General features: G+C 38.1%; 1 protein-coding gene across 8 annotated transcripts in view; it reads right to left on the bottom strand.

Moving 5' to 3' along the window:
- BBS9 (Bardet-Biedl syndrome 9) overlaps positions 1 to 27,203 on the bottom strand; it is a 481,831-nt gene that overhangs the window by 452,660 nt on the left and 1,968 nt on the right. For 5 of the 8 annotated variants that reach the window (XM_081244834.1, XM_081244836.1, XM_081244841.1 and 2 more), the window contains 7 exons: positions 26,922 to 26,971; positions 26,246 to 26,357; positions 25,812 to 26,117; positions 18,467 to 18,589; positions 11,417 to 11,567; positions 8,635 to 8,699; positions 2,849 to 2,962 (listed from right to left, as the gene is read on the bottom strand). In XM_081244834.1, the coding sequence (XP_081100960.1) occupies positions 2,849 to 2,962; positions 8,635 to 8,699; positions 11,417 to 11,567; positions 18,467 to 18,578 (442 nt within the window). In that variant the 5' untranslated portion in view covers positions 18,579 to 18,589; positions 25,812 to 26,117; positions 26,246 to 26,357; positions 26,922 to 26,971. The remainder of the gene's footprint in view (positions 1 to 2,848; positions 2,963 to 8,634; positions 8,700 to 11,416; positions 11,568 to 18,466; positions 18,590 to 25,811; positions 26,118 to 26,245; positions 26,358 to 26,921; positions 26,972 to 27,203) is intronic. The other 3 variants (XM_081244840.1, XM_081244837.1, XM_081244835.1) reach the window with 3 other exon arrangements.

The raw sequence follows: 27,203 nt of genomic DNA, 5'->3' as shown, positions 1-27,203 counted from the left end.
TCTATATTACACATAAATATATGTATATACGAAAGGAAGGAAGGGAGGACAAAGAGGAAGGAAATAATTAAATATACGGCAATTTGATCTGACTTTTTCACATCTTGGATCACTGCTAATATACATTCCCGTAAACCACATTTCAGCATTCAAGAACATTTTCACAGTTCTTAACAGCCAACCTGCTTTATAAGAGTACTTTACATGGCCACAAGCCACGTAGGATGTGCACACTGCACTATCACCTCTCGAGCAGCAAGGTTTACCCCATGGATAATGTTTGAACACTTCTACAATTAAGATATAATTTACTTACCACCCCTTAAAAGTATACAAAACTCAGTAGTCTTCAGTGTATTTACAGAGCTGTGCAACCATCACCATAATCTAATTTGAGTTCATTTTCATCATCCCAAAAAGGAACCTTGTAACCATGAGCAGTAACTCCCTATTCCCCGTGCCAGTCCCCCCAAAAGGCTAATTTTTACTACCTCACCACCCCATTACTTTTTCATGTTTCCTTTTAGGTACCTCAATGATATTATGCAAGTGTTTCAAACCCATGAAAAAGAATAATTGCTTCTGCTACTCGTATATCTCTCTGTTTCAAATTGGGATATATCCTGCTTAACCATAGGAAAGTAAGATACACTATAATCGCCTCTTGTTTTTTCAAAAGGTACAAATGTAAGCCATAATTTAAGAACTAAGAGAAGATACATAAGTACAAAGTTACCTATTCTTTTCAAAACTAGTAGCAACTCTAATTACTTTGAAAGTCCATTACTGAATATAGCAAAAATGTCACACAAAAGCAAGGAATTTCTTTTTTATTTAATTTAGTTAAAACTTTATTTTAACTGGGTTAACTTGATCTGGTAATAAAACTAAAAGTACAGTGCAATCAATGTAAGATAACATTTGACATGTGATCTAAAGAATTGTCTTGTTAAAAACAGGGCTTCCCTGGTGGCACAGTGGTTGGGAATCTGCCTGCTAATGCAGGGGACAGAGGTTCGAGCCCTGGTCCTGGAAGATCCCACATGCCTTGGAGCAACTAAGCCCATGCACCACAGCTACTGAGCCTGCGCTCTAGAGCCCGCGAGCCACAACTACTGAGCCCGTGAGCCACAACTGCTGAAGCCCGCACACCTAGAGCCCGTGCTCCACAGCAGGAGAGGCCACTGCAATGAAAAGCCTGCGTACCGCAGCAAAGAGTGGCCCCCGCTCGCCGCAACAAGAGAAAGCCTGCGCACAGCAACAAAGACCCAACACAACCAAAATTAAATAAAATAAAAAATAAATAAATTTTAAAATAAATAAATAAATAAATGTCTTGAGGCTACCAAAAAATAAAAACTTACTTTCATTTAGCCAAAGCACTTTTTCCTCATATAATAACTTTTTTTACTCCAGATGTATAGAATTTAGCCATTTTTCTTTTGGGGATTTAGTAGGGGAAAGAAAATTGAAAATAGTTAATTAAACAGGGGAGAACTAGGTCCCCCGATCATATCAAACATTTTTTTAAAGAACAGTAGAAATCAGTTCTAACAGCTGAAGTTGGGAGGGGACACCTCACAGAAGTTAGCCTCTCATCAAATTTTAGCTTTTTCTCTCCTCTCTTCATCTAACTCTAGACATCTCCTATATTCTTCAAATAATCCAAACATTCCTGTTACTCAAGGTAAGCAATACTGCAATCCAGCAAAGTGTTTTGTCTCATATCACTTTAATTATAGAAAATGTTTATTTGTACATTACCACCCAAAATATTCTTGCCTTTACCTCTATATATGAAAAAAGTGAGTTCACATGAGTGAAGGATGCTTCCAAAATAAAGGCATTTTTGTGTCACTAAAGCAAAATCTAACACAGGTAGCCTACTTTTTATTAACAGTTAAACAATAAACTCATAAAAACTTGAGCCCAAAGAGAGCTATATTATAAAATCCCTAGTTACATGTTCATCAGGTGCCACACACACACACACACACAATCACACAGGTGTCGACACCTGGCTTCCTATCCTCATTTCAGCACCAGCAGCTCCTCTATCGTCCTGTCACAGTGAAGTGAGAGGAGTTGGATTGTAAATTATTCTCTCACACCAAGAGCAACAGTATACACAAGCAAGCACCAAGCCCAGGTAACTCAGAAGCTCTGGAACTAGGGTGGTAGACCTTGTGCTAATTAGAAAGAGATACCACCAGGGTAGGAGAAACCCAGCCTCACTGAGCCAGTACCTCATAAAGGTAATGCCTTTGTGAAATTTAGGAAAGGCACCCTTCCTCTGGGGATGTTTATTCCAGGCCAGAGCACATGGCTTGATGAGCAGGATCAGGTCTGCATTTCAGTCTCCACATGCCCCTGGTCCAGGTGCCCTGGTTTAGAAACAATCCGCACAACCCTGTACAGTGGCCCTGGAGGTGGATTAGGTGGAGACAGGGGTCTACAGCTTCACCCTGCCTATACCCTGCCTAAGTAGAGCAGGGACCCCCATCAGTGAAGAGATCAACCCCTTCTTCCACTGAGAGAGGCAGGCACCCAGTTCCACCACAGAAAAGCTCAATTTCAGTCAGCTCATGTTATAAAAGACAAAATGTAAAGAAAAGACAGTTTTAGAAATGTCTCTGTAGACCACATAAAAAGTGCTGGTTACATGAAAATCAAACACATTCAATGTTTAAAGTTTTCTTTTTTTATTACTTTGCCCAAGTATTTGAATATAAAGGTTTCAATAAAATGTTTAACTCTCTCTAAGATTCATACCACACAATTCTCCATTTTTATATGGCCAAATATTCTGGTCCTTACAATAGCACACTCATGATTAAATGCAAATTACCTTTTACACCACCAAATGATCCATAAGTCATATTGCAGGCTGTTCTCTGAAGATTATGTTCATACATCAATTTGATCTGATACTGGGTCCCATGTTCCACATTACCCAAGCTTCCTAAAAATAAAAAAAAAGACTGCTTTGTATTTGTTTACATTAAAAAATATTAATATCTTCTCATCCTCTTACCAATTCCAAGTAATTCAATTTCAGTGAAATTTAAAATAGCAAAGCACTAAAACATGAGTATTATGAACAATTAGCATACTGATGACACAGAATGCCAGTACAGTTAAAACAATTTAAGTCTCAGCTAGATTACACCAATAGATGAAATACTACCCTGGGTGACATTTTGTTATCTATGTCCATTATGTCTGAGTAAAGTGTAATTATTTAAACAACAACAAAATCCTCCAATTTCAGTTCTGAAATAAATGAGGTTAAGTTCCCTGCATTTATAACAATGATAGACCAAAGACATGAATCAAAGTGTCTAAGAAAAAAATTCCCCACACTTTCAAGCAATTCAATTTTCTGTCCCAACTCTCAAAATATTCAAGCCCCTAATACATTATGTTCTAATTTAATAGAGAGATCTAAAGCTTCTCTCAGCAAGTAAATAGGACAATATGTTTTCTTTGAAGTCTGCCAAGAAGAATCTCCTTCAAAACAAAGAAAAATACTTTCCCTGCATTTAGTAGATCATATGTGCTACAATCACTTTGTAGTTCATTCCAAATGAGAAAAGATTCTTTATCCACATTTTACTCTCTAGTTGTTAGGCTTTCTAGAGTATATGCAGTTAGAGCTATATCCTAGTGATCAGGCAAGAACATTATGATTAAAAGAGGTGTTAGAAAGAAAAATGATTCCAAATGTAACATTTTCCATTAAGAAGCATCTTTGTCATTCGTTCAAAAATGCAAAAGTTAGAAGAAAAACTTAAAATATCACAAAGCAAATGAAATAGTCCCAAACTGGATAATATTAGATGACTAAAACAATCTAAATATAGGGGCTTCCCTGGTGGCACAGTGGTTAAGAATCTGCCTGCCAGTGCAAGGGACACAGGTTCGAGCCCTGGCCTGGGAAGATCCCACATGTCGCGGAGCAACGAAGCCCATGTGCCACAACTACTGAGCCTGTGCTCTAGAGCCCACAAGCCACAACTACTGAGCCCATGTCCCCCAACTACTGAAGAAAGCCTGCGCACAGTAACAAAGACCCAAAACAGCCAAAAATAAATAAATAATAATAATAAATAAATTTATTTTTTAAAAATCTAAATATATGTTTGTATGTATGTATGTATATACATATTTATACATGTGCATTTATTTGTTGTTTTTTGTCCAGAAGGATTCACCAATGTACACAGAGGTTTTAAGAAGTATTTCTACTTCCACTTTACAACTGAGGCACCTTAAGTTTAAAAAAAAATTCAATAAATTTCCCCCAAAATCACAAAGCTGATAAAGTACACAGTACTCAAACTAGGTCTTCAGAGCCAGCACTATATATCCTGGTACCTGGTTGTCTATCATTTAACAACTTTCAGGGAACCTAGTAAGCCAATGACAATTTCCAAAATTAAAAAAAAAAAAGCAGCATCAAAAATATGTTATTTCCTGGGGATGGATGAACTGGGAGTTTGGGGTTAACAGATGCAAACTATTATATATAGAATGGATAAACAACAAGGTCCTACTGTATAGCACAGGGAACTATATTCAATATCCTGTGATAAACCATAATGGAAAAGAATATAAAAAAAGAATGTGTATGTGTATAGATAGATAGATAGATAGATAACTGAATCACTTTGCTGTACAGCAGAAATTAACACAACATTGTAAATCAACTATACTTCAGTATAATATATATATGTTATTTTCACCTCCACCTTTCTCTCCCTGGCTTTCTCTTCCTCATTTGGAAGGTGGAGGGTTGAAAGAGAAAAACTAACAGGCAAGGATTTCTTGGAGGAGAACCACTTCTACTCAGATCTATGCCCCTGAAAATGCTAACAACTCACATACCAATAGAGTAAAAAAACAAAGAGAAAGACTCAAATTTGCCAGCTAACCCTGATATAGGAGATGAAAGCTTTCTGGAACCTAAATGGTAGTAAAATCAGTAAGGTCCAGAGAAACTGGTGGTAATCACAACCATACCAGCCACACGGGCAAAAACAAAAAACAAAAACTCTAAAAACATAACTCACAGCATTGACCTAAGGACAGTTCTATCCTCTAAGAAACCAGAAGAAAAAAGATACAAGAAACTTTTGGTTTGTCCCTACTGAAATTCCAAATTTCATTCTGCACCTAAAACCAGATGGACCCCTCCGAGTAAGGAATGCACTTACGCATGCCTGCTAGCCAAAAGGTCAGTGAACACAAGGGTCGGCAGTCAATATTTAAACAAACTTGCATGAAATGGCATTAGGATTTATGTCTTGAAAAAGCTGCAAATGCATTGGTAAGTTGTTAAGTTTCAAGTGATAGCACTTTAAAATGTAATAGTGCACCTATGGAGAACAAAAGACAATTTATCTTCCTTCGGTACTAACTTGGAATAAAGGTAGTACCTGAAAACCTAAAAACTCTGATCACTTGTTTTCTAGAGAAGCATTGATGATGTGAGATTAAAATTACTTACATAGGTTTTGTCCTTGAATATAGAGACTGAATACAGTAAATGTATATCTATAATAATAGTCTATGTATAGCTAAAGTTAATATAAAGTTTCATCAATTAGAAAGTAAATGGATATTAGAACATTTATGCTGATGGTCTTACTTAAACAAGATCTAATTTAAACAAAATAATTCTCTGGACAATCAAAGGTCACCTTGAAAACAGGTTTTGGTGTAATTTTATGTAACTGCTGAGAAATCTAATGATGTTAAATGAAATAAAAGCCATTACAGAGTAAGTTAAAAGGTTCATTGTATTAAATAACCAAATTAGATTATATAACCCTGTCAAAAGTAAAGAGACATCTTTTTGCCCTCTCACGGCAAATATTAAAATTCTATAAATATGTCAAATGCTTAGTAAGTACAAAATTTTTAGAAAAGAATATTTAAAAGAACAATCAGTATGGCTTAAGCTCACACATCTGTAACCATTTACTCAGAAACTGAGGCCCATCAGGAAGGAATCTGAGATGCCATGTGATGCTTTTCCTTTACCAGAGTATGATAAGATGGGCTAAGTTCAGGTCAGCAAGACCCTGCTGTTTCTCTATATTAAGCCTGCATTTAATGATATATCACCCCCCCCCAAAAAAAAAGTCAGCACACTAGCCTCTGATTATTAAGAGTTGTTTGCTATATCCAGGAGGTCTCCTCTAATTTGCCTCAAATATTTTTTAGGAGCACATTAGCGCATAAAAGAAAACAAAAAACATTTGGGGAAGGGGCAGTCGGGGTTAAGGATGTCAAGTTCAGCTAACACTTTTCATCTGCTGACACCAGTGGTTTCACTTAAACTAGAAAGTGTTTATGTTTCCCCTGTTATAGTAAAAGCTAGGTAAAAGTTCAGTCTGGTACCTCAAGAAACCTATTCAAGAGAACAAAAACATTAACTTCTCTGCTTCTCAATTTAAGCCAAGCCAGGAAAAATATCAAATTGTCAGGCTACGAATATCATAGGAAGCTGAAGAAATGAGAGACAGAGAAGGAAAATGAGGTGGAGTGTAAGGGAATGTAGTTTGGACAACTCCTCATCCCCAGAGAATACAAAGCTTGTAAATGAATAGAAAGAATAAAAGAGCAGTAAAATCGCCATTCCCGTAACAAATAACTTTCATTTTCAACACTAATTTGAAGGAGGATACCAATGTCCCATAAACAAGTTGTGACCAAACATGCCAGTTTCTTTCACTAGCCTTTTTGATAAACACATATTTCATCCCTAGTCTATGCCCTACATCCCAGTGGAACTCTAGAGACTTCTGGCTTTCTGAGCCATCGTTCAAACGGGACCAGGGAAGGCCAAGAGTCTAACCTAATTTCTAGATTTTAGGATGTGTCCCTCTCCTGCCCTCTTAGAGCCCCCATGGAGCCTCTAGAAGGGACCAGTACCCCAAGCAGTATTCAAGAGTTACTGTGGGCAAGTTCTCCTCCTCCATACCTGTTAATAAAATATCACTCGAAGTTAACAGGCTTATGATGGAAAACAGAGGAACAACTAGATGCCTGCAATAAAGTAGCCTGTATCACACCTTCTCCATTTACTCTGGAACACTAAATATCTGCCCTACCACTAGGAGAAACAACATCTTTTACCATGAAACCAATAAGAGTATTTAGCAATGACAGTAAGAGGTACTTTACCAGGCCTCTAATATAAATAGAATGGGAACGGAAAAGAAAATGATAGTGGTAACAGAGAAGGAAAAGAAAGAAGAAAATAACATACAGAGAGTAATAAATAGCCACTACCAATTGCCTCAGCATTACCTAGAAATAAGTTCATTCATTCATTCAACAAGTATGCCTACCACACACCATATATCAAGGCTGCCTTCAAAATCTAATAGATCTTTGCCCCAAAAAGAGATGGCTTAAGAATATCCAGCTCTGGGACTTCCCTGGTGGTGCAGTGGTTGGGAATCCGCCTGCCAATGCAGGGAACATGGGTTGGGAGGATCCCTGGTCAGGGAGGATCCCACATGCTGCGGAGCAACTAAGCCCGTGAACCACAACTACTGAGCCTGCGCTCTAGAGCCCACGAGCCACAACTACTGAGCCCACACACCACAACTACTGAAGCCCCTGCATAGAGCCTGTGCTCCGCAACAAGAGAAGCCACCACAATGGGAATCCGTGCACCGCAACAAAGAGCAGCCCCCGCTCACCACAACTAGAGAAAGCCCGCACACAGCAATGAAGACCCAAAGCAGCCAAAAATAAAATAAATTTATAAAAAAAAGAAAAAAATCCAGCTCAGTGACAGTAAATATGAATCATGACTCAAATTGAAGGCAAAATACAAAGAAAGCCCAAATCAAGAAAATGAGTGTGAGAAATCCAAATCCTAGAAGCTAATATTTACAACAAATTCCGAAAGAGAGTATCTTTTGTATAAGCAATAGGTCCACAGACACTCAGCTTTATTGTACCCGTTAAAAGATTCCCCCATATTGCACGTCATAAAAATAACTGTCAACTTGGACTAAAATTTATCTAATAACTGAAACAAAATTTCTAAGTTACCTTTCCATATTTAATAAGGGCCAAAATGCTGAAACCAAAATGCAATTAACTTTCATACTTGTACCCACAGTACCATGTCAGGGAATGAAACCTAATTAAGTCTCAAATAAATGCCTTAAGGTCTGGTTGAGTGAAGACAACCAAAGCCAAGAAATTGGAACTGTAAAGAGAAATACTTGAGGTTCACCAAAGAAAATGTACTTTAAACCACCATGACTCAGCATCTAATGAATTTTGCTGTTGCTGTTGAACATTTCTTAAGACTCAAGTGTCCTAAGTACCCAGAATTGGCCTCTATTAGTCATAGGCAATCCTGCACACAATTCCTCAGAGGAAGGAGATTCCAAGGAGCCCTCTACAGTGATAGAAATTTAAGTATGCATGGAAATAGCAAACCAAGAAAATGTAATAGCCTTTGTACCTGAAAGAATAAATGAACAATGGGAAAATGCTAACCAAGATAAGAAAACCTTCAACTGAGTCAATATTAACTATTCTTACATAATATTAAGAAGTCCAGATTTTAGTACAAATTCTACATTAGAAAAAAATGTTTCTTACCTGAGACAGAGTAGACACATAGTTTTCTAGAATGCAACACAGCCAAATGAAGCATTTCAGTACCTCTGAAAAACAGGGAAAGTTTTAAAAGTTTAAATACTAGTTTCAGATGTAACCCAAAAAATGACAAAACGAGTTTAAAACGAGATTTTAACCATAACCTATCATGAGTGAACTAAATAATTCACTAGGTAACATTCAAAGCTGAAAAATAAATTGAACAACAAGCACCCAGTTTGGCAAAACCAGAGGCCCAAGGACTCTGCCTCAAGGAGCTGCCTTCACATTGAAGCCAAGGGAGTCGCCCAGCAAAAGTCATATCGGAGGCGCCTTCACAAGTGCTCTTCCACAATAAGGAGATCCACGTGGGACTTCCCTGGCAGTTCAGTCGTTACGACTTCACGTTTCCATTGCAGTGGGTGCGGGTACGATCCCTGGTTAGGGAACTAAGATCCCACAAGCCACAGGGTGTGTGTGGAGGGGGAGACCCACGCTCTGGTTCTGGCTTGAGCAAGTGACTTACACTCTCGAAGCCTATTTCCCCTTTTGGAAAATAAGAGGTTTAAACTAAATGAAATAAAAATCACGTGAAAGCACCTTGTAAAGTATAAAGCACTACAGAATGCTAATTATCATTAGCAAAAGGCATATATCACATGGAGGTCTGAAATTATACTAAAGATATTGAAAATATTTCAGTTTGGTCTAAATCTCAAATAGAAATAAATGGCCACTGTCACCACTACACTTCCCAGCCCCTATCAAGTGGTTTCCAGAGACAAGGCACAATCTAGAAATCCCAAATTCAAAGTCTTCAAGGGTCAAGTCAGAAGATATAAGTGAATAAAGGGTGTAAATGGCTGCGATCAATTGGAGACTAGGACCAGACTAAAGGAGGCAATGGCTACTTAGCTCTGGGCTTGTGGCCAGATCTCCATATTTTTTTCAAGAAAAGCCAGAATGCAGGGATTTTATGTGAAAATATCTCGTTCCTAAATGTTGGCAATTCTTTTAAATTTAAAACTAATATGTAAGCAGGCCTCTGATGTTCGACCTCTGATTCAGACTGTGTTCTAAACTGAAAGGACTATAATTGAAGTCTGAAGACCTAGATTGGGGTCTTGACTCTGCACTTTGATATTTCTGTGATCATTTAATCTTTCAGAGTGTGAGTTTCTCATTTATAAAACAAGAATTATATTAGATAATACCTGCAAAACATTGTTGCAGTGAATATATAAATACTCACCAACTCACTCTACTACCAGAAAATGAAAATATACACAACTATCACCTAATCAAGACCACCTTCAAAGATTTTTATATGTACCCTATAACACTCAAAACAATTTTTCCATCATGCACAGGAAAAGAACATGATGTCATGGAAAGACAGTAAAGAATGGAGTCAGACAGACCTGGGCCTGAATGCTGGCTGTGTAATCTAAAGCTCTGAGCTCTAGCCAGTTTCCTTATCTCTAAACGCAGATCACATCTTACAGATAAGATTAATGAGATAGTACTAGCCAATTAATACTAGTACAGTATCATTAATGTTCACCTCCTCCCTTCCAACAAGTGATCACATAGGTGAAAGCCACACTACTGTGTAGAATGATTGTGACAGCATTCCACTTCTTTAAAAAATGAAAAGGTAAAAATGCTGTTTAGAGGCAAGAATTCTTTTGTCTCCTTACTTTATAAATCCATCATGTTTAATATGTGCTAGGTACACAATGGGCACCTAATCATCATCAGCTTTTAGATGGAGTAGATATTTACCAGCCACGTCAATCATAAAATCCTGATCCAGCCTGTCACAGGGCATAAAAGTCCCATCTCATGTCCTGGCCTATAGTATCCACGAAGCAGCTTCCCATCAGAATGAATCGTGTTACCAGAAGAGGGTTAATGCTCGGGAGCAGTCTTTCAGGTTTTTCTAGTAGGAGTCAGGGCCCTGAACAAGTGGAACCTGGGGCCGATAAATCACGATGTGCAACTGGAGTGAGCCAAAATCTAGAGCTCAGGGCACTCCCAGACTTAAGACAGCAAAAGGGCGCTCAAAAAGAGAAGGTACGGGAAAACAAGGCCACCTCTGTCTACATAACACTTCACAATAGATACTTTTATAAATGATTAAGAAATACAGGCTTAATTTTAAGAGAATTCATGTATGAAAATAAGATAAAATCAGCAATATCATCAGTAAATAAAAAGCAGACGTATTACACAAAATGCAAAATAATAAACGGTGTTCTAAAATAAATTAGGTTTAAAAATAACGTACTTTGAACCAAAGACTTACTTTGTGGGGTGAGCTGTCTTCCTTTAAGAAACTAAGGACCTCTCTACCCCAAATAAGTAATTCGTTTCAAAGCTTCAAAGTTATGCACCAAATCACATAACTGCTATGATGTCTAATTTTTTTAAACAAACAATTAGTTTGCTTAAAACTGGACAATTAGTGCTTTAAGTGGTGAATACTTTCTATTTCTTTGTCTGATTATTTTTCAAAAGCTTATCTCTTTTCCTTTAAGCTTTTGACACATCAGGCATCTTAGGTCTGTTACTATAAAAAAGTCCTAAATTATTCTATCTTAAGTGCACAGGTTTCCAAATTTTAAAATGTTCAGTACATAAGGACCACCTAGGTGACAATATACAGGAAATATATTTAATTCATAGATAGTTTTTTTTGAAGCATCCACAAAAGTGACATAGTAAGGGATTGACATACTCCAAGTATTAAGATAAAACATCAGAATTGGTGGGCTGTACTTACGAAACAAACTTTCCTACTTCCACTTGCAGTATTGGATCTCGTAGATGCACTTCTAGAAGCAAATCTTCAGCTTGAGCTCCATCTCCTGTTTTTACAGGATGAGGATTAAAGATCCTCAGGTATCCCATAAAGCTACCCACAATTACTTTATCTGTAAAGATTTTTTTTAAAGATATAGAAAGAAACAAACATTAGCAACAGAATTTTTTTAGAAATAAAATTTCCAGTGTCTAAAAGAGAAATCTAAAAATTAAAAGAATCCAGTTTTGCTTCATATACAAAAACCAATCTGCCAATAGAATATGTAATTAAAGTGAACTTATCTTAATAACACATAGCTTTTCAAAAATAGCTTTACATCACCAATATTCAAATGTACTAACATATTACATTTTTCTTAAGCCTTGATTTGGGGTCGTAGCCATAACTGAACACAGTCAAAGCAAGCTCTTTTAACAAAGGACCAGTATCAGGTTGTAAGCTGATTTCGTCATAGAGTGTCAATTCTACACCTGGTTTTGGCTGTTGAAAACACCGTATTAACTCAGTGTAAAAACACTGAGGCATCATCAGACAGAGTGCTCTGATTTACAATTTCTAGTCTTGGGTACAAAAGGAGGAAATGGTAGGATAGGTATTATGGGTTGAATTGTGTCCCCAAAAAAGATATATGTTGAAGTCCTAACCCCCAGTACCTGTGACTTTATTTGGAAACAGGGTCTTTGCAGATGTAATCAAGTTACGATGAGGTCACGCTCAATTAGGTAAGTGATAGGACTCAGTTAGTATCCTTATAAGAAGAGAAAACAGAGACAGGGGTGGGGAGAGGAGAATGCCACGTGAAGACATAGAGACAAGCAAGGAGAAGATGATCATGTGACAACGGAGGCAGAGATTGGAGTGATACATCTACAAGCCAAAGAATGCCTGGCACTAACAGAAACTGAAAGAGGCAAAGAAGGATCCTAGAGGCTTCAGAGGTAGCATAGTACTGCCAACACCCTGATTTTGGACTTCTAGTCTCCAGAACTGTGACGGAATAAATTTGTTGTTTTATGCCAGCCAATTTGTGGTACTTTGTTATGGCATTCCTAGGAAACTAATACTTTGGGTTGTTTGAAATCCCTGGATTAGTAGAATACATTGACATTTTTTCTATCAGCTTAAAAGGAGTTCTACACACTTATTTATTGAGAGTTTATTAGGTGCCAGGCAATGGTCTAAGTAACTTATATATACTAACTCATTAAATCCTCATAATAACCCTATGAGAGAGGTACTATCCTAGGAATTTCAATCCTGAATAGAGACACACATGTCATTAAGAATCTGGTGCTACTATTCAAAATAGCCAAGACATGGAAACAACCTAAATGTTCATCAACAGATGAATGGATAAAGAAGATGTGGTACATATATACAATGGACTACTACTTAGCCATAAAAAAGAATGGATTAATGCCATCTGCAGCAACATGGATGGACCTAGAGATTATCATACTAAGTGAAGACAAATACCATATGATATCATTGATATGTGGAATATAAAATATGACACAAATGAACTTATTTACAAAAGAGACTTGTGGTTGCCAAGGGGGAGGAGGAATGGGGGAGGGATGAATTGGGAGTTTAGGACTAGCAGATGCAAACTATTATATATAGAATGGATAAACAACAAGGTCCGACTCTATAGCACAGGGAACAGTATTCAATACCCTGTGATAAACCATAATGGAAAAGAATATGAAAAAGAATGTATATATATATATATGTATATATATACACATACACACATATATATACATATTTATATAGCTGAATCACTTTGCTGTACAGCAGAAATTAACACAACATTGTAAATCAACTCTACTTCAATTAAAAAAAAATGAATCTGGTGCTAGGTGATCTGATGGCAGCCTCAGAGGTCTACAAGGTCTCTGGAAACATACTGGTTCCTGTCTCTGACTAAGGCTTGGCCAAATGAACTCTTCCTGCATTCAGGAGAGCTATGTCACTCTCATTCCAATCTCTCTTTTATTTACATTTATCATAATTGTTTCCTGTCGCTTTGTGGCAAAAAAATAAAATAAGATGTTAATTGATACACAGATTAGCACCAGTGAATAAACTACAGACACCAATTCCTGCAGGGATATTTGGAAATTGGTTGTTGAGCAAAGTTGGGGCACAAAGCATTAAAACGCCTGTTCATATTCTAGGTGGGGTTAAATAACATTGTACACAGTGACAGAACAGTTAATCAAGTTAACACCTCCAAGCATCTGGAACACTGTGCCCATTGCAGGTGACACTCTAGTGAATTGAACAGCTGCTGCAAATGAACAGGAAGGAGGAATGCCAAACCATACATAAGATGGCTTTTTCTAAGGGCACTGGATAATTTAAAGTAAGAGAATAATAGGTTTAAATCTCAAAATTCTCATCTCAGGGTAAAGAATAAAACTCAAGGTCTTTGGGAGTCTGCAGAATTTCTTACCTCTTTTAGCAGGGGGCTTAACCCCTAAGAATCTAGTTCAGGAATTAACTCTATAGGTTTTAAATTGCAGTGACAAATGAGTTCACAGTCTCTCCAGGTTTCTTGTATAAAAGTAAAGACATTGATCAGAAAGAATGGGACTCAACTTCAACAAAGCCCTATCCTCAGGGATAAGAGGAAACCAGGATGGCCAAGTCCACGTGGTGACAATTTAACCCCTAGATTAAAATGTGTATGTATGATTATTAAAATAGACAGCGGGACTATTATAGTAACCAGATCTCAGGTAACAGTCTAACTATCACAGTTTACAAGCTATAATTAATTAATGTGGGATCCCCAGGAATGGAACAAGCAGGCAATGCATTAAGGCCCTTTTTCCCAGTGATTCATTTCTTTTTGTTATTGAGTAGTATTTAATTGTAACAATGTACTATAGTGTGTTTATCAAATTAAGGCCTTTTCTGAAGTCTATAACCAAAAGTAATCCAGGTCTATGGAAAAGAGGACTAACTCAAGCCACCATATTAGACAGTCATGGCATAGCACTGATCCCCATACTTAAGTCAATTTATAGACTCAGAGTCACTTGAACAAAGACAAGGTTATGTATAGACTGCTGTAACACCACCCATGCCTAATATGAAGTTTCCTCAGATTCTTCCCTATTGGACCAGTAGTCATTTATCCAAGTGTACTGAGGAAAGGTATATACCCAACCTTTATAAGAACACTTGAATATTGGCTCTAAATTAATGCTAATTCTGGAAGCCCAGGAAGATACTGTTGTTGCCAATTATGGAGATCCCATGATAAATGAACTTCCTAACTTAGTTCACCCAGTGGGAAAGCAAAGCCAACCTATGATTTCTCACCCAGCATCTGAGAGCTTAAAGGAAATGTATTTCCACAGAAAACGGTAGAGTATCCACTTGGTTCTCTAACATGCAGAGTGAGGGATATTATATTGAAAGGACTATATGGAAGTCAGTGGAACTCCATCTCTCCAACAGGGAGAAAATCAAAATCAATACCACTCCTAAGCCTGATTTGGGGTGGTTTCCAAAATTTAATTCCAAAACACTTAACTTTGCAATATATGATAATTCCTATCAAAGCCCTGTTTAATAACCAGATTTGCTGATATCAAAGTCTAATTAATGGGTCTTATAGAGTTGATCAGTATAACTTAAATGGTAACTCTAAATTCTTCTGTTATTCCACAAATTATTTTTTCTTGGAGCCAACTAATACATCCCATCTGCTTGAGTACAGTTCTAAAGCTTAGTAATGCATTTTCTCCTTTCCAATGCACAGAGACCAACAGAAATGATTTGCTTTCACCTGACAGGAGCAGGAGTATACCTTTACATGTACGCCCACAATCCAATCTGCAGGAACCAGGACTACCTCACCATCTCATAAAGGCTGAATGGGGCTGAAAGAAATATGAGTGAAACCCAGGGATCCCCATGGGCCCTTCCTGTACTGTCTGGATCAGTAGTAAATGGAATTACTATAATCCTCTTTAGGCAAGCATCAGTGTTCTAGATCCCCCAGGAATGAAGAGGCCTAGACCACAGCCAGGTGACCAGTGCAAAACAAAAAGATGTAGCTCCCAACATGACTTCTTCAAGTTGCCATACAATTTTTCCTACTCCTTCTTCTTAACTTTTAAGTTTTTCCTTCTCTTTTTCTTTTCCTCAACTACTATATATTAGGTTGTGAACACAGATTGTATGTACCAATTATTCTAGAGGAAGCAGAATATTGGAACATGATCATGACCGAATGACAAACGAAAGATGTAACACCCAGAGATCCTAGATTTGAAGAGCCAGAGCTCCCTGAAAGAGCCTCTGAAGCAGTAGGTGCACGCACTTATCTCCCGTGGCAGATGGGTAAGAATATGTGTATGTGCAGTTGTACAAGGGACAGTTGCCCCACGTGAGGTATAAATGATGAGAAGCTAAAAGATAAATATAAGAACTATTTTTTAGTCTGCCTTATATAATGTGTTTTTAACTCCGATTCTTGTAATAAACACTCCCTCCAGGTTATATGTTAGCATGTAATCTAAGCTGAACCATTCAGATTCTCTCAAGATTAACGAGGAATCCTTCTTCTAAGAATCAAGTCAGCTTCACCTAAAGCAATTTCAAGATGCCTAATACTATCCTTTCACTCTCTGATCACTTCAGAGAAAGTAGGGATCGACTGGCATTATTGTCTCAGTTTCCCAAACTGACCTGCAAACTTCTCTTCATCTATGTCCATTCTTACCTTCTTGCCTTCTATCACAGTGAAAAAAATTCTCAAACCTGTTTCAAGTTAACCCTTCCATCTGCGTACTTGATCCCACCTCCAACTGTCTTCTCTGGATCCCTGCTTTACCAATTATATCCTCTATGCTACACACTGAATTTTTCCCATTTCACTTTACCCTACATTGTCCCCAGTCATCATTCTCCCTTCTTCCCTTCACAGCTGTTCCTTTAAAGGGCCATAAACACTCAGTCTTCCCCACCTCTAACTCCTTCACTCTCTGCAAATCTAGATTTTGTTACCATTGTGCCCATTCATCCACCCTCACCAAGGATACTAACAAACCACTTGCTGCAAAACAATATGGAAATTTAAAAATCAGTCTTCACGTCACTAAATCTTGCCTCCCAGGTATCAGCCCAACTGGTTCTCCTGCCTCTCTGCCTGCCCTTCTCAGAATCTATTACTGACTACCTGTCCCAGAATTCCTCCCTTAATGCTCATATTCTCCAGGTTATGGTCCTAAGGTTCCTTCCCTCTTGTTCCATCTTCTCTCTCGGTGCATTTGCACCCATTCCCAGGGCTTCAAATACAACCAGCGTACTGCTCACTCCCAAATCTCTACCTCGATTCTGCCTACCAGACACTTCTGTTTCAAACAGAGCATGTCCGAAACTGCTCTCACTAAATTTCCACTCCATAAGATCAACAGTAATCATTCTTAAACTTTAGTGTGCCACCATTCAACTTTGGAGCTTGTCAAAATGCAGATACCTAAGGCCCCATCCAATCCATCTACCCCCCCCAGAGAATATGATCTTAGAAGATCTTGTACATCTGGGATAGAAAATCTTCATATATAATAATCACCCCAGAATATTATGATGTAGGTGGTCCAGGCTTTGAGAAATAATGATCACTGGTTTTTTTCTATGTGGAACACACACACACAGAGAATGATTTTTGTATAGCATGCTTGGGAAAACAGAGGAAGCTGTTCACAGTTGGATGTAAATAGGGGGGATGAAACATCTCAGCATATTGGTAACCCACTGGTGGCACCCCAGTGAGGAGCTCGAATAGAAATGATGAGTGAACACTATGTTATTCAGATAATCTGTAAGGATAGTTTCCAACCAAGTTGAGCTTTAAATAGTTTGGGCAGAGGTGGGTTTGAAATTGTTTCTCTCTGGCAGGTTTTTGTGGTATGACTGTTCTGTGCTACCAAATTATAGGGGAATCATAAATTTTAACAAACAGTTGGGCAGGAGGCAGGGTTGATAATCTTTGAAGAACAGCTCAGGACACCTTATGAATAGAAGACCTTCGCCTCTCCTATCAGTAGGAGGGCAGGGCCCAGATTTTCCTTAGAAACAATTTAGTAGGTGCTCAGAACAGTTTAGTGCCTCCCACTCTTCTTTGCCAATATAATTTTCTCCTTTCACTTTATCCCCCAAATTCTACTGTTTTCATTTAGGCAAGATAAATAGAATAAAGAAAAATGGAAGGGGACAATGTTTATATACAATGAACAAAAGAAAAATTATTTTAATAATAATAATATATATATTGTTATATTAATATAATAATGTGTATATTAACTTATTATAATAAGTTTTCTTTTTAAGAGGCCAGTGACTATCTGAATTACAAAAAAAAAGCTCATGACTATAAATCACTCAAACCAAATATAAATTTCTAGTAGCAATAATACAGAACTAAAATGTTTTAAAGACCACTTATACGAAGATGCAAAGAGGAGCAAATAATATAAGAATAAAATAGAATATTGTTTCTAGTTTCAAAATATAAAAATGAAAGCAATGATTTAACAATTGTTTTCTACAAACAAATAGAGCTAACATAATTTCTCCATTCTGGTAAATGGCTTTCAGATTCTATTTTAAAAGAATATAATTTTTCTTGCAGCTTCTACAAAAGAAAAATGTCCAAAATTCAAACTATTTTACCAGCTCTACCCTACGAAACCTGATTTTGCAACAAATAAAAACAAATTAAATCATGCCTTATAATATTTTTCTGAGTTCCAGCAAATAATATGACAGAATCAACACAAGCCAGAAAAACAACAAAACATAAGTAATAACTACATTTATCACCCTGCTACTTAAATATTACTTATAAGGAAAACTACCTTAAAAATTAGGGCATAGTCATGACAGTTCACCTAAGTTCTTTAAAGTACATATTTAAAAAAAGAAGTCATTTTTATTCCATCCCTATAAAATGCTTTGCTCCAAGATGCTTGGTCATAAGTTGTTTACCTTGTCCATTTCCAGTATTGTCAACATCAGCCAAACACAAACAGCCTTGATCAAATTCTTCTTTTTCTCCCAGAACAGTAGACCACCAATCACGGGCTTTAAATAAAGACATTTTCGTTCACTCTAAAAAGAAAGCATTTATTTATAATAAAAATCCACTTCACAAAAAAAATCCACTTCACACCATGATTTATGAATTAACTCTTTTTTGTTGTTGTTGTTCTGAATTAATTAACTCTTAAGGCATACATAGCAAACTAAAGTTAGACAACTTTGAGAAAAAACATTGTATTTAACTCTAATTTTTTGTATTTTGTGGACATATGTGAAACCACAAATCCAAGTGAGTGGAAACATTAATCAGATATTTTGCAATGCCATTGGAAAGTCAAGCTGAGAAATTATACATTTATGTTGGGTCAATTCTCTCTTCTGGGACATTTAGTAGACAACTGTACAAAGTAACAAACATAGTCTTTGGAGGATCAAGATTCAAATTCTACCAGAACTAGTTAGCACAGAATTCCTAGGCATAACACCTAATTTCCCTTCAGTTTGGTCATTAAAAAGACTGCAGCAGGGGCTTCCCTGGTGGCCCAGTGGTTGAGAGTCCGCCTGCTGATGCAGGGGACATGGGTTCGTGCCCTGGTCCAGGAGGATCCCACACGCCGCGGAGCGGCTAGGCCCGTGAGCCATGGCCGCTGAGCCTGCGCTCCAGAGCCTGTGCTCCGCAAGGGGAGAGGCCACAACAGTAAGAGGCCCGCGTACCACACACACACACAAAAAAAGACTGCAGCATCTGCTTTCACAATGAGTTGCTGAGAAGAGCAAATGAGATCAAATGCATCAAATGACTAACACTGGAAGGGGTACATTACAGGTACTCAAAAAGCATTCACTCCATTTCCCCTTTCTAATTGTAGAAAGGAAGATGGAAGAGGGAAATTCACACCAAAAACAACCAGAAAAAGTGGGTTTCAAGTCTATTTATACCACTAATTACCTGTGTGTCCTCAGGCAACCCACACAACCTCTCTGTGCTTTGATTCCTCATCTAAAATGAGGATATACCAGCCATACCACTGACTTACAAATGTGGTGGATGTGAAAGCCCACTGGACCTTTTGAATTACAATACAAACATCACATACCCTGGGATTCTATGAGAATTCGTTTATCTAACATAAATGAAGCCTTCCTTCATGCTACACTGATTTAAATGTTAGGATATGCAGTCAATTCTCTTTATTCAAAAAAATGCTGTTCTATAAGATTGCAGCAAACATTGAATTAGCAAATACTGAACCATTGCTCCTAGAGGAAATACAGGGTTAGGGTCGTGCAAGCCTCTATTTTCAACATTTTCATCAACCAATCAATACATAACTTTGTTTTTTGTTTGTTTCTGTTTAAAGATACTTTATTTAATAATTGCTGGTTCATTAACATTGAACTCAGTGGCCAACACTATAACTCATATTTGAAGGAAGCTTATCTACTACATGTATTTTCTCCATAGGGTACGTCACAGCCTTCTTGCACTTAGGAACATTAGGCAGCACTTCAGCATGACTTTGGGGGACAATTTTAAACAGCAATATCACACACACACACACACACAAACCCAAACCACAGAGATGTCGAAAACATGGCACTAAATAGACTACAAAAAGGATCCTTGTTTATAGTATAAGAGCTGAAACGAGAAGGCAAGAAGGCAGAGAGTCGCTGTGTGTGACATCAGCTGGGAACATGCATATCAAGTGACTCAAATTTTTTGCAACTCTGCACACAACCATGAATGACCCCAAAAGCAAAGTGCTATTTATTTATTTGTTTTTTACTTAAGTATAGTTAATGTACAATATTATATGTCACAGGTGTACAATATAGTGATTCACAATTTTAAAGGTTACACTCCATTTATAGTTATTATAAAATATTGCTATATTCCCTGTGCTGTAAATATATCCTTGTAACTTATTTTATACGTAATAGTTTGTGCTTTTGAATCTCCTACCCCTATATTGCCCTTCTGCCTTCTATATTGCCCCTCTGCCTTCTGGTATCCACCAGTTTGTTCTCTATATCTGTAAGTCTGCTTCATTTCTGCTGTATTCAGTAGTTTGTTGTATTTTTCAGATTCCACATATAAGTGATATCATACAGTATTTGTCTTTCTCTAACTTATTTCATCTAGCATAATATCATCCAAGTCCATCCATGTTGCTGCAAATGGCAAAATTTCATTCTTTTATATGGCTGAGTAGTATTCTATTGTATATATATACCGCATCTTCTTTATCTATTCATCTGTTGATGGATATTTAGGTTGCTTCCATATCTTGGCAATTGTAAATAATGATGCTATGAACTTTGGGGTGCATGTATTTTTTTGAATTAGCTACAACTCAGCAATTTTTTAAAATGAAGCAACAACAACTTGGGCGGATCACAAGGGCATTATGCTGAGTTAAAAAAACAGGTTACCAATCCCAAAGGTTATAGTTTTTTTTCCTTACTTCATTATTTTTAATTGAAGTACAGTTGAGCTCCAATATATATGAGTTTCAGGTGTACAGCATAGTGATTAAGTATTTTAACTCCATTATTTTAACTCCATTAAAAGTTATTACAAGATAATGACTATAATTCCCTGTGCTATACAACTTATCCCTGTTGCTTATCTAGTTTTTTTTTTATTTTCATTGGAGTATAGTTCATTTACAAAAAGGTTGCATTTTAAATAATTCCATTTCTATAACATTTTCAAAATTACAAAATTAAACTGATGGAGAACAGATCAGTAGTTACCACGGTTAAGAGAGGCTGTGACTTTAAAGGAATTTCTTTGAGGTAATGAAAAAGTTCTGTAACCGGACTTTGGTGGTAGTTTCACAGGATAAATTTTATTTCTTAGAACTATATTTCTCCCCCCAAAATAGCATATGTAATATAAAACCTGATCCATAAAACTATAGATCAAAATAAAATCTATAGTTTAGTTATAGTATTGTACTAATGTCAATTTAATGGTTTTGATAATTGTACTTTATCATTAGGAAACCACTATTTTTGCAACTTCTATGTGAACATAAATCATTTCAAAGTGACAAGTTTAAAGAAACAAACAAGGGGGGAAAAGAAAGAAAACTCCATCTAAGGCCCTCTCTTTATGCTAAAAAGGAAAGTAGTCAGGTAAAGGCAAGGTGTTGATGAAAGTGAAGGAAAAATATATAGCAGGTAAATAAACTTATCATGAGTTTTAACATGTGGGAAAGTTTCTGAAAAACATCTGCATCAGCTGTTATTAATAATGGCACTATGTAACCATACAAATTGCCAGATGACTAAACTTCCAATCTCACAGCAAGTATTAAAAAATGTAATAAACACTCCTATTATACTTTTATTGGATTTTTTTAATTTGAGAGGGAAGTAACAGTACTTAATAAATACCATATATTCTCATTATGTACTCGAGATACATTGGAAAATTATAATACGCCATACCATTGGACTGCCGCAATGAAGATACGTCATTCTCTTGCAGCACAGGGCAGAATACTACCCAAATTCAACACCTTTCAGTGATTCACTAGGAGGACTCACAGCACTATAGTCATCATCATAGCTATGATTACTCAAAAGGATAAAAAGCATAATCAGGAAAGGGAAAAAGTGCATGTATCTGTAGTTTGAATATAAACACACATGACTGCATCAGATGAAAATAGCTATTATGTGAAAATGGCCTTAAAAACTTTTGTTACTGAACAAATTTTTTTCAGCTTGCTAGAATAATGGGGGGAAAAACACTCCAATATGAAAAACTAACTCTCCAACATGGTGTGTAAATGGAACTGTTCTACATCAAGCACTAATTTCTCATGGACTTCTATCATAAAATTTAATATCTATTCCTAGTAACAAAATACCACTGGCAACATTTAGTTCCTTCCTGTTTCTCCTGCTCTATCAATTTCTCCTTAGTCACCTACCACTTCATTAGCTTCTGAAAGCCCTCCTTTCCTAGACTGTTTAGCTCCTTGCTACCCAAAGTGTAGTCCCTGGACCAGCAGGTCAGCATCACCCAAGTGCTTGTGAGAAATGCAGAATCTCAGCCCCACCCCAAACAAGATCCCCAAGTGATTCACATGCACCTTAAAATTTGAAAAGCACTAGTTGCATGGATACCTGATAGTCTAAGTGGATGTTTTCTTATAGCAATGCTCTACTTCTCTTCCTTTTTCCTGTGACCTCTGTCACCAGTTAGTTACCTTTCCAAAGCCTGAAAAAAAGACTCACTTCTAAAATCAAGAGCTTCAACAGCTAGAAGGTACGCATCAATCAGCTGGTCTTCTCATTCTGTAGATTATAATGACTCCCCTAAATCACACAGCTAATGGCAGAAACTTGCTTCTGCATACCCTGTCCCTACTCTAGACCCTTGTATTATTAGGCTGTCACTGCCTGCAATTTAATGTCCAAAACACTGAAAAAGCATGGGTCAGTAGAGGGATTTTTTTGTTTGTTTCGCTTTGTTTTAATTTTTAAAAGGTTGGGGGAGGGGTTGCTAATTTCAAACCTAGGTCCAACAAATGGCTCTTCCTCACAAGACCACAGCTGCTTCATTTCAGACCAACTTACTTTCATACCAGGGCAAAACATAAGTTAATACATAGCAGAACTGCATAAATTCCATTATGCCAAAATTCTGCATACTGGTTCCCCCATGACCCAGGCGTTAACGTTTACCATGGTGGACAATAAATTATTGAATAAGGTCTTACATCTTTGAAAAATTAGTGAATGATAGGAAAACCAACAATTTGGGCTGATGGTCAGTAGTATGTTTCCCAGTGCCTCTCTCTCCAATTTCAAAGGCAGAAGCAGAGGAAGGTGCACTGCTCACTCCCAAGAAATTAAGAAACCACAAACCCTCATTTGTGCAACTTGTACATCATTAATTTCCTTTTCTAAAAATTGATGTATTTTTAAATGACAGCGTAGGCTGCAAGGCAAAAGGTTTCAAAGGGGAGTTCTTTTCCACTTTGGCTTTAAAGATGGATTTGATAGCAAGTCTGAACAACTTAAGGTTGCTGGATATCCCTGTTTATCTGAGAAAAAAAAAGCTTAATCCTTTGGCTTGAACAAATAAAACACATCTACAAAAAATTTCTCTTTGCACACAGCAGTTGTGTTCCTAATAAGCTTATATATAATCACTTTTATACTTGCTCTTAAATATAAGTCTTACAGACACTGGAGCACCTTGATATCTAATGGAACTCTGACGAAATCTTTTGATAATATAGGTATTTCTCCCATAACCATATGCTAAGCAATTTAAGTTTTCAGAGAATTCCACTTTTCAGCGTGACATGTGAGAAGCTCCACTGGCCCACTTCCCAGTGAAACTGAAAATTATTTTTTAAAACAACCGTTTCAAGTCTCTGGAAATTGTCCTAAGAGCATACAACAAATAAAGAAACATTAAAAATCTAAAACTCTGTAAGAACAGTAAGAGTCTGTAGTATTTAAACTACGACTCACTCCTCTCCATACTCCTAGCTCAGCAAGATGGAAACTGCACTCCAGAGTGGTACAGCCAAGAACCCTCTCCCCACAGCTCCCAATCAGAGAACTATTTTCCCAGGAAGGGCAGGACATCAGCATTATTTGTCCTGCTCCCAGTTATCTGTTGCTGACTACAGAAGAAACTGAAAATCTAAATAAACCTATAACAAGTAAAGAGATTGAATTAGTAATCAAAAAACTATCCACACACAAAAAAAAAGCTAGGCTCAAAAAAAAAAAAAGAAAAAAAGAAAAGACTATGCTCAGAAGGTAAATTCTACCAAATATATTTTTTTAATTAACATCAATTGTTCACTAACCTCTCCAAAAAATAAAAGAGGAGGGATCACTTCCCAACTCATTCTATGAAGCTAGTGTACATTGATAGCAAAATTAGACAAATACAAGAAAAGAAAACTACAGACCAATATCTCTTACAAATATGTATGTAAAAATCCTCAACACAACACTAGCAAAGTGAATCAAGCAATATACTAAAGGAATTATACACCATGGCCAAGTGCAATTTACCCCAGGAATACAATGTTAGTTTAACACCCAAAATTAATTAAGGAAATATACCAAAGCAATAAAATAAAAATCAAAACCCACCTAATCATGTCAACAGAGTCAGAAAAAGCATTTGACAAAATCCAAAACTCTTCCATTGTAAAAACACTTGATGGAAGAAATGTTCACATATTGAGGTATGGGGAAGTCATTCTGGCTTATATATGATTTAACGTAAACTTTATGCTAACTAGAACAACCTGTCTCACGGCCTGTCAAACAGGCATTGTACATCTGCTCGAACATGCACTGTACACCTGCTTTAACCATTAAAGAAAAGAGTGCATTTAAAAATCAAAATGGAGGGACTTCCCTGGTGGCACAGTGGTTGAGAATCCACCTGCCAATGCAGAGGACACAGGTTCAATCCCTGGGCCAGGAAGATCCCACATACTGCAGAAAAACTAAGCCCCTGTGCCACAACTACTGAACCTGCGCTCTAGAGCCCACGTGCCACAACTGCTGAAGCCCGTGTGCCTGGAGCCTGTCCCCCACAACAAGAGAAGCCACCACAATGAGAAACCCACGCACCGCAACGAAGAGTAGCCCCCACTCACCACAACCTAGAGAAAGCCTGTGTGCAGCAACGAAGACCCAACGCAGCCAAAAATAAGTAAATTTATTTTTTTAATTGGCATGTTTAATAAAAAAAAGTGAGATGCCAAAAACAAAAAACAAACAAACAAACAAACAAAAAACTCCAGGAAACTGGAGTCGATTGCAGGAATTGACTGGGAAAGGAAGATGCTAATAATATCACCTCAGCTCATCGAAACTGCTGTGGTCTGCAAGGTAAAGGGAGAAGGAGAAGCAATAATCCTCTTGCAAAAAGGAATTAGGGGGTATTAGTACATGCATCCTACTTCAGTCATAGGATGGGAACTGCTTTGACCATTTGCTCACAAGACCTGTTGAAGTGTCACAGGAGGAAAACGCTTGTGCACCACGTGACATTCCTGAATGGAATCTAAAAATTCTTATCACCCTTTCTCAAAAATGTTCACAGGATCACACACACACATTGTTCTGGCAGTTTCGTTTTGTTTTGTTTTGAATGCAAGCATCCTTGTAACAAACCTATCACCCTATATCCCCCAAACCATTATATGGCATCAGAGAATCAATCTGACCAAAAAATAAAACACAGAAAGGGCATTCATGCACCCGATGTTTAATTCTAGACATACTTTCTTACTTGATGCCGAGTCAGGTGGGTCCTGCCCCACCTTTCTTCGAACTCTCCTTCCACCGATTTCCCTTTAAGAACGTCTGCCAGGATTCCAGGGCTGGAACGACGAGAAAGAACGGACGGTGCAAGAAAAAGCAACCCTTACTTCTCCCTCTCGTTCTCCTGATCCAACTTGTTTCACGTCCCAGGCAAAGACAGCGCCTCACCAGCTGGCACCACTAGCTCCAGAGAGCTGGAGCGATCCCACCAAGTAGCTCCCCTGCATCCCCTCTCTGTCACCCTCAGAGACAAGCAGGAAAAACGGCATCAATCCTGTGGAAGATATCGGGCAGGAAAGAACAGCGTTAAGACCTGCTGCTCACAAAGAGGAGGAAATGATGAAGGAGGCAGTGAGTGGGATGTAGCAGAAAAAGGACAGCAGCGGCGGAAGGGACACCTACCCACTCAAGCCTAACTCCAAGCCGTCTCCGCCTTGTTGTCATAGCACTTTACAACGAACGCTACTGCGCAAGTCAGATAGCTGAGCCCCGATGCCTTCTGGGGGTTGTAGTCCTGAGTGTCAGGAGAGAGGAAGGCGGAGGATTTTTCTCTGAGTGATGTTTGGAATCAGATTTCTACTGGGCGGAGCTAGAATGAACTACTGCCCGGTCCTCATTAGCAGAGAGAGAGAGAATTAATTCGACTCCCCTTTTCTGTTCTTGTACAGTTCCTCAGACGCGGGTTCTGAGGAAGACTCACCTCCCGCCCCCGGCGGGGACGCAAGCCGCCCCGCTCCCACTCCTTTCTCCGTTCCCGCCGCTCGTGGGTGGGGCTTTCCTCGGGGGCGGGGCGCGGGCGGCGCGGGGCGGGGCGTCTGGGTTGGTCTCTGGGGCGGAGCATCCGAGGCCCGAGCCACCCAGCGACCTCTTCTCTTGACCTGGAGGCGCAGGAGGCCCCGTCCATGGACCAAGCGGCCATGGCGAGGGTGAGTGCGGTAGCAAGCGCCAGCGTGTGCGCCCTGGTGGCTGGGGTGCTGCTGGCCCAGTACATTGTTACCTTGAAGAGGAAGGAATATGTACTGTGTGGGGGACACCCGGAACGTGCTGTTCTATAACAACAGCGCTGGAAAAACACTACCTGATTGCTTTCCCTTGGTTTTCTTCTTGATTCTGTAGACCAACTTCTTTCTGCAACACAATTACATTTTGTTTGTAAATCACAGCTTCCAAAGACTATATCCTCCTCCTTGACTGGATTTGGATGTCTTATAAGATATCATACAGGTCATTTATTGGCCCAGGTAACTTCCATCGTTATCGAGCACAAGTTTGTGTGCCCGACACACAGTGAGGCCAAACAAACCCAAATGTTGGAGCTTGGAGCAGAGAAAGGTTTATCGCAGGGCCATGCCAGGAGAAC

This window comes from Mesoplodon bidens, assembly GCF_964165515.1.
Source record: "Mesoplodon bidens genome assembly, chromosome: 9".
NCBI classification, from domain to species: domain Eukaryota; kingdom Metazoa; phylum Chordata; class Mammalia; order Artiodactyla; family Ziphiidae; genus Mesoplodon; species Mesoplodon bidens.
Note: the sequence above shows the minus strand (reverse complement) of the source record. Positions and strands in the feature narration are given on the sequence as shown.